This window comes from Pundamilia nyererei, unplaced genomic scaffold (assembly GCF_000239375.1).
Source record: "Pundamilia nyererei isolate P.nyererei 1_Seehausen unplaced genomic scaffold, PunNye1.0 scaffold00010, whole genome shotgun sequence".
Lineage (NCBI taxonomy): Eukaryota > Metazoa > Chordata > Actinopteri > Cichliformes > Cichlidae > Pundamilia > Pundamilia nyererei.
In genome coordinates, this window is record NW_005187411.1 from 1,170,902 (window position 1) to 1,179,757 (window position 8,856).

At 38.7% G+C, this 8,856-nt stretch overlaps 1 protein-coding gene across 1 annotated transcript in view; it reads right to left on the reverse strand.

Annotated features, from left to right (window-relative positions):
* The window catches only part of LOC102209796 (serine/threonine-protein phosphatase PP1-beta catalytic subunit), an 11,369-nt gene extending 2,681 nt beyond the window's left edge, over nt 1-8,688 (reverse strand). The window contains exons 1-2 of the mRNA XM_005723755.1: nt 8,571-8,688; nt 4,506-4,637 (exon numbers count right to left, since the gene is read on the reverse strand). Coding sequence (XP_005723812.1) covers nt 4,506-4,637; nt 8,571-8,622 — 184 coding nt within the window. The 5' untranslated portion in view covers nt 8,623-8,688. The remainder of the gene's footprint in view (nt 1-4,505; nt 4,638-8,570) is intronic.
* Nucleotides 8,689-8,856: the final 168 nt, after the last annotated feature.

Genomic DNA, 8,856 nt, shown 5'->3' on the forward strand with positions numbered 1-8,856 from the left:
AAACCATTAAAACTGTCACCAGAGCACGCAAAGTAAGCTACTGAGGCAAAGAACGCTCGCAATCCACATTAATTACAAAAGGACATCCATCCAAAAATCCACACACACACACATATCTACACAAACTTGCTTTAATTTTAACCACTCTCTGAGGATTAACGCTCAATCTCCTTCCTCTTTGACATTTAGACAGGCAGTGATGAGCGGTAGTCGCTCTCACCAGAGCACAGGGTCTCTGCAGAGGAGACTCACTTCATCACCTAGCCAAGACCTGCTTCCTTTTATATCCTCTTGCACCAGCTAAAGAGATGCTCTAATTTGGGCTAAGTGCTCCAGACACAGATGACTACAGAGAGGCCTACCAGAAAAGCGTTGCAATAATAACAGGCTTTATTATGACCAAAACGGAAAGCCAATTCATGCACCACACTCATTACAACATGGCACAAATTACAATGAAATGACAGCCCTTGTTAAGCAGTCCAGCTGTCTGGCCTTAAAATAAAATGACCAATGAAAAAGTAAATTTTATATTGAAGTCATATTGAGGTTGGCTGGCATGATTTTTTCCCCTATTTCACGGTGCCCATCAGGCATCCATGCACCAAAACCCAAACCAAGGCTGGCACCAAATCGTATATGGCTACAGGCCTACACTTAGGACAGCATGCAAAGGCACATTCTTCCATGCAAATAAATAATTTATGGAATAGCTTTAAGTCTGGCTGTATGTTATTTTCTGTTTTTGGTGTTCTTAGCTGGCTGGCTTGTGTTTCACAGCCTCCTACTTTATCTATTTATTTAAAGTTTTGCTCCAGACATGCAGCCCACTGGTCAAGATCTAAGGCATTTACACTGTAGTAACAACTTCATAATCCTTCACATTAATATTACAATATTGAAACGTGAGCGAATTACATATTAATGCAGACATTAATGCACAAAATCCAGGTCACAAGCTGTCAGTATGAAATCAGCAAAGCTTCTTAAAAGTCCAAACTACCACTTTAATTGCTGTTTTTAAAGTGATATCTGGAGTTTAACCTGCTCATCAGAGAGACATGAGGAGTTGGTGGGTGGGGTGGGGGGTAAAAGAGGGATCAGCATTTTTTTTTTTTTGTTATTTTCCCATTTTGAGTTGTGGAGGGTGGCATAGTGACATGGTGGTTAGCACTGCCTTTCTGGATGGAAATTGCATGTTCTCCCTGTGCCTGGATGGTTTATAACTGAGTTTTCTGAAGTTCCCAAACACATGCATCCTAGGTTAACTGCTGATTCTAAATTGGCCATAGGCATGAACGGCTGTTTGTCTCTGTTGTGTCTGTTTAGGGTGTTACCTCTTTCTTGCCCTATGACAGGGATAGGCTCATGACCTTGGACTGGATAAGAAGAAGAAAAATGGATGGATGTCTGATGGAGGTCAACTATAGCTTACTATTATGTTAACTTTAGCTGAGGTGTGATACTATGGCAACTTTTTATTTCTCCCTTCTCCACTGATGATGCTGAATATCCAGATTTTACCTGTACAAGTTTAATATATTTTAAATTACTATTAGTACAAGTCACAGACAGTATTTGTTTTGCTCACAAAGGTCTGCCAGGTTCATTTTACACTCGGTATGATCAATTCCACACTAAGAGCTACTGTATGACTAACATGAGAAAAAAAAGAAAAAAAAATGAAATGAAACATACTGATATGAATGTGAATTTGCAGGATTTTTTTTGGTTTGTTTGTTTTTTTTAAAAAAAAGGGCAGCCTCTGCCTGCACTCTTACAAGAAACTGTAGGATGTCAGTGAGTGAATTATTTACTTGGCCTGTTTCTGTTCCGTCAAAACAAACAGACAGTAGAAGCACAGAGATTATAGGTTCAAAACCAGTGCAGAAAAAGGAAAGCTAAAAACAAAACAAAACACAATGCAGAACCACAAATTAGCAGGATTTATCTTCCAAGAGGACGCAATATAAAAGTTCATAAAACATTTTTAGAAAAACAACAGTGCACTACAGCATGGGCTATGTTGTCCATTTGTGGTACAAGCATTAGAGTACAGGTGTTTTAGGAATACTGAATAATACCGCTCAGAGTATATTTGTAAACACTAAGCTAACAGGGTTATTGTCTCGAAAGATAGTATAGTGTGTTCAGGTAAGAATATCACCTTGGGGATCATGACACACACGTCAAATTTAAAGAAAAACAACAAATGTAAATAAAACAGGTACAGTACACAGATCAAGTTTTCGTGATCTTTAAAATATTACAGTAGCCTAATACAGCAATGTTTCCTCCTGCTTCTAGAAACACTCTTGCTCCACTGGCTGAGGCCAAACCCTGTCACATGTTTTTTTCCCTTCTTCCTTAAGTTTGTCCTTTACCACTTTCCTTCAACAAAAACAAAATAAACAGCTGTCTGGTTAAAGACTGACCTTGCCGAATTCTGTGATTTAACGATAATGATGGTAAATGCAAGAAAAGAATCTATTTTAGCATCGCAGACAGACTTGCAATCAACTTACTCCAGGGTCTTTAATCAAGAAAACTAGAGACGTCTTAATTAAAGGAAAAAGTCTACAATTGAAACTGATTTGTGGTGCAATCTTGTGTTCTGTTCTAACTAACTATCAACACACACCCGCCTAATGTGCTCCCTACTTGGGACAAACACCACAGTCTCGTTAAGAGCAAAATTGCACCAAATTGAAGTGAAGTTTATATTGCACCTTGGCAGAATTTGTAAAATCTTAGTGATGTTTTGCAGTTCCAATAGCTTTAGGTCCTCTTTATGTTTCCATGGATAGTGTGAGAGTTTATTCTAGCTGCAGCAAAAGGATAATAAACTTACTCTATAACTAAACTAAACAGGGCCTCAAGTATCCTCTATCACTCTCATTAAAAACACACAAGGATAGCATGTCTTTGGGCAAGTATGGAAAAGAGAGATTATTATCGTAAGCAATTTCTGTTTCATAGTTCATATCATTATACTTTCATATTATTCTCTTCAATTTGTGAACTGTTTGTGCTGCTTCTCAATCACTCCTTGTAGTCAAGAAGTAATAAAAGGTATCTTATTTGCTAGGGGTATAATAATTCTGAAACTGAGGCTCATAATATACACTAAGGATTTGGAGAATTGTTTCACATTTACGATTTATCTCAGGCCTGCTCATACACAGAGCACACAGCATTGATGTTTGTGGTCTTTCTTCAACTAATTCAACTGATTAACAAATCTAACCCTTTGGTTATTTTGCAGACAACTCTAATTACAAGATGGTGGGTTTTTTTTGTTTTTTTTTAAATCATAGATTATTTTTTTGTAGCAAAAAAAAAATAAAAAATCCTCACCCTCATAATGATGGTTATTAGAAGTCTGTGTTTAAGTTTACACAGTGACAAAGCTGCAAGCTTGGGAAACATTCACTAGTAGAATTACGATTAGCAGATGAGATCGTGTGCAAGTAAGTTCCGAACCTGATCCATGTGACCTAAGTAAATAATTGAAGACATTCACTGTTTGGTCTTTATAGTCAGTGCTTGCCTGCCATCACAGCTGTGGGTTAAAGGCAGCTAATTAGCCTGAGGTTATAGGTTCAAGAACTAAACATATAAAGTTACAATTACAAACAGCACCATCTAGAACTCATCAAAGTTAGACCTGTATGGAGAAAGGCAGACATGGCCTTTGTAAAGCTAGCTGTACTGATCACTGAGATGTTAGACATATAGACACCACCAATGTCAGCATTCAATTAAAATTCCTTACTGCTTCACTTACAATATAAATAGCGCTATCTGAGGCTGAGTGTTTAGGTGGTATACAGTATTACTTTCAAGGGCAGACACATGTAATAGACAGTTCAGAGTTGTTTGAAGTTGCTGCAATACACTGGAGGAATGAGATAAAGCATGTGGGAGTGTGCAGAGATATGCAGGAGCCAGTTAGGCACAGCAACAGTGATGGCTATTTCAAACACAGAAAGAAGAAGCTCACTTGTAAAAGTGTATTTCTCTGCTTGTTTTTCATTTATCTATAGTATGTGTGTAATCTGTGCATATGTGTGAATGTATTCTCTGTTACATACATGGAGCAGCTGAGTCAAGAGAGTAACAGTGACTTACTATATGACCCAGGATAAGACAGTGTTACCCGGTCTGGTTACATAAGTCTGAGCTGCATCAAAGAAATAGATTGCTGCTGTGGGCTATGCAAAGTTTGTGGTCTGTGCTTTGCAGAGTGGGGGTTTGCCATCAGTGCACCCAACCCTTTGCAGCCAGACTATAGCATTAAAAATTCAGATTATGTTGTTGTTTGACATTTCAAAAGGCCGCAGAAAAATAATCAAAACCTATAGAGTACGTGTTAAACCAATTATTGGACCAAAGGGAAAACAAACAGAGAAAATATCAATGGTGCCCATGTTTTTAGGTTCCTTTAATTTTCTGTGTTCGTAAACAATTTAATTGAGAGTTAGGTCAGGGCAGAAAACACTGACCACAGATCTTCAGGGGCGCTTCCAGCTCCAGCAGGATGGGTTGGCTGAGGAAGATCTCCCTGGATTTGATGCAAAGACCCCGCACCTCCGCCTCTGTCATCTGGACTATCTTCCCCGGGCGACATCCCCGCACTAAGGAGGAGACAAACTACACAGTCAGTGCTATTGTCAAGTGAGTGAGTTATCAACAATCAGTGTGTAAAAAAACTCCCAAAAAACAAAACAACACCAGCAACACAAACTTCATCAAAATTAGGCCATGACAGAATAATGCTTCACCTAAGGGAAAAATACTTGTGGCAGTATCACAAAAGCCAATAAACTGAGGGCGTAATGATTCTGTAGCCTATAGCTGCTTATTCTCAGCCATACTTTAGAAACACGCTGCTTATTCTGTGAGAGCAGCTTGCATCTGAGCACTGGTGTGGGTTTATTGGCTGTGTAGCTGCAGTAGCTTAAGCCTACTTTCTGGCGTTCCGCCACAGCTCTGGGTGAAGATTTATCTTATAACGATAAAAAAGGGGAGTGAGAAATGCAAACGCTGGTTATAGTCAGCAGCTGAAACAGACAAAGATATGAAAAGTGAGATTATAACTTTAGAGCTACTTGCTTGCCATCTTATCTGGAGGCTGGAATAGATAAAAGTTAAGTTTTATATTGTTTGAAATAGTCTGTGCCTGATATATTTGACATTTTCAATTTCAGGTCTGAAAAAAAATGTAATATTTCTGAATATTTCTTAAAGATGGTCTATAAAGAGCACATTATCAGTCACACAGCATTATAGCTATGCAAAATCATACCAGTAATCAGAGTCATCCCTGGCTTAGAATCAGCCTTTGGGAGATGACTACGCACGACAGTAAGCGTGACTAGTCTATGTAAAGTAAAGGCAATTGGACTGTAATGTCCTATTTGACAGAAATCTATGCATTTTCTTATTATTACTGACAATCTGATAAAAATGAAACTTAATTTAACAAAAGTAGTTAAAATTATTTAATTGCAACAGTGGAAGAGAGCATAAGAATGCGTTTGAGGGAGGCAGCTATGTTTAAATGAGAGTTGATGAAAGTCAAGATACAAAGTATTTAAGTGTACGTTCTGCTTGTTAAATGGTAATTTGCTGAACTGCTATACAGCTCATGCAAAGAGGGTTTGAACTGCTATTTTTATTCTCAGTTCTTATCATTCTGGCGCTAGTCATGTTCCTTTGGCATTGGCTAAAAACCCTGTAGGCGAGGCAAACATTTCTTTACGCAGGAAAAACCACTTGTTATGGTAGTAACTGTGAACAAAAGCTGAAATGAATATAAATGGATAACAGACTCAATAATGATCTCATAATACTCGCTTTTAACTCCTAGGTTGACATTACAAAAAGCAAATCAAAGCAAGGCATGAAAATATTCTCTGCATGGAAACAAAAGTGATGAACAAATCCACAACTGAGGAATTATGCAATAACTAACCATTTTGTTATTGCCTTTAAGCTAGACGCCCACAAAAGAGCCCAATAAAGGGTAGCTGAGCCTAGTGAAGCGAATGCATGTTAGTCAGAGAATGAGTTTCTATACCCTTTTTCAATGTAGCTTTTTCTGTTGTATTTAATGGATACCATTACAGAATGACCACAGAATGACCCCACAAGGGAGCAGTTCAAATTGATGTGTTTGTGTGGAATTCCTAAAGCTTAGTGCCTGATGTTTCTGTACATATATAAACATTTATATGCATTCTGCTTACACTGAGAGTGAAACTCCCTGACTCTCAGTGTTTCATTAGCTAAGAAATCCAACCAAATCTGAGTTTAAGCGAGTGAATCACAGGAATATAAACCAAATCCACAGTGTCAAAAACTGTTCGACGGCTCCTCCGTTAATATTTCTTATCCTCCATCTACTGAATCAGCACTGCTACATTTCCCATCTGCTTCTCAGAGTGCGGAGCATGAAATCGCAGAAGTAGGGCTCTTTCCTCAACAGCCCAGCCTCATCAGAGCAGAGCAAGTTAAGCTTGGATGTTTAGCCTGCTCAGCTTTAACAGTGAACCTTTTACTGTTCGCACTTGCACTCTGCAGGCTGGCACTTTTAAAAGAGATTATGTACTTAATACTACTGAGGGGGCAAAGGCCAAACTGAAGCAATGACAAGGATTTTGCAACAATCATAAACAGAATCATTGTTTGTTTGTCTTGCTAAACTGTGCGAGCGTTCACATGTTTTATAAGAATGAATAAGCAGTCTCAATGGCACTTTTTCTCACACAGAAAAACAAACAGTAAGCTACTTTGTTATGCTGGAATGCAGAATAAAGGCATTTCAAAGGGCTTTCTTCAGAAACTTGACACAAGACCATTATGAGTCTCTTGATATATAACTGGGAATCTGTGGTAAACACTGAGAAAACAGAGTTTGTGTTTTGTATTACTCTAGTATTCTAATCAGCTCTGAGGCAAAACCTTTGATTAAAGAAGATGTGTCATGTATTTATTGCTTAATTAATACTCAGTTATAACTATTTATGATGCTCACATCAGTAACTGAAAGGGTAACCAAAAACTTATCTATGAGACAATAACATAATAATAAAATAAAAAACTTTTGTAGACCGCAAAGATTATTACCAAACTAATCACTTACGAAAGACGTCAAATGCCAAGTTCAACTGGCATTACAAATATGAGCAATGTAATCAACAAGTCACAGTTGGAGCTGAGTGCCAAGGAAAAGTGCGTCAGCGGAGGACTTTTGAGCAGAGATAAATGGTTGGCCAAAAGTCACACACACAGCTGTCTCAAAGTCACCTTTCTGTATTCAAAACAACTCTTTAAATCTGAAATGGTAAGAAACCCAGGGAGATGCAGTTACCACCAAGAATTATCCTAGCATCCTCCACCAGAGTCAAAGATAGCAGTGGAAAGTATGCCAAGGACAGCTGAATTCGCTGTAGTGGTCTGCTATGACTCAAAGGATATCTCAGGGGAACAGAAAACTCACGGTCTTCTATGAAGCAGCTGGTCAGCCATCATCCTTCTTTCTGCTTGGCCCAAATATCCTCATTCTTAGACATCACCAAAATTCCCCAAAGTATAAAAGCAAACAACGTCATTGTGAACACAGCATGACTTAAACATCCCTGTAGATGAGCCAAAGAAACACATATTTCACTAATATTCTTTTATCACATGTGTGTTTCTTAATTCTGATGTACCTTTAGTGCGAACAAAGATATATAAAGGTAATATGTGAGCATGAGTGTCCTGAATCACACCAACCTACCCACTAAAAAAGACACCTCCAAACCAAGTCACTCCAAAAAAGGTAACTTTATTTAAAAAAACAACCCAATAGTTAACCAGCTATGATTCATTCAGGATCTAGTGATAAACGACACCCATTAAAGCTATTTGTGTTTTATTATTATTATTTTTTTCCACTTATTTATAGAGCACACCTAATAACCAGGTCACTAATACACAAAAATTTGTGGGGGCAGCAAATAAAATAATGACAACCGTCAGCACCGCGGATGTGGGGCAAACGCGTTTAAACCAAAGGGAGCTGCAATACTACTGCGTAACAGTACAACGATTCAACCTACAACAGTAACAATGACTTTATACTATGCACGCAGGACGAGGAGGAAAGAAAACGTCCCCGCCCCTCCTTCTTGACATCAGCCCCACATAATTTGGCAAATGGGGTAAAACGAAAAATGCCGCAAACACAGCAGACCGAAAGTTTAATTACACACTAAAGTAAAGGCCACGACACGATACGTTATCTGCCAAACGTAACCGCAGATTATTGCTGCGCAAACACACGCCAGGCTTTCAGCGCTTGCAGTGTTTATAAACACGACCAGCTAACGGTAACGTTGGCCGAAGCTAGCCGGGCATAGCGTTAAAATGGACTGACGTTAGCCCTACCAGCTAACACTTTCCTGCATTTTGCAAGGCAACCGCGACAGTTACCGGATATTATTTAAACCCCATTTTTTGAACACCGAACCCTTCACCTGTTCCCCACAAAACACACAGTAAATATAACTCAAATTGTTCACCTTCCAACAGCCGAGAGATGAGGCTATCCACGTTCAATTCACCCTCCGCCATCTTCACACTGCTGTTGTACGTACAGTGTTGGCCGCTTCAGTTCCCCCAGCCGACACCAGGGGGGGTTGTTGCTCACAAACCGGTTGCCAAAGACCTTGACCAGGGAGCAGATCAGTGAATAATCCACTTTATTTTTTATTTTTTACCTCCTTTATATACACCCACCATCTACTATAACTATACAAAAATATTAATAAAATTACAATTGTTTAAATAGGAATTGGGATGAAATCT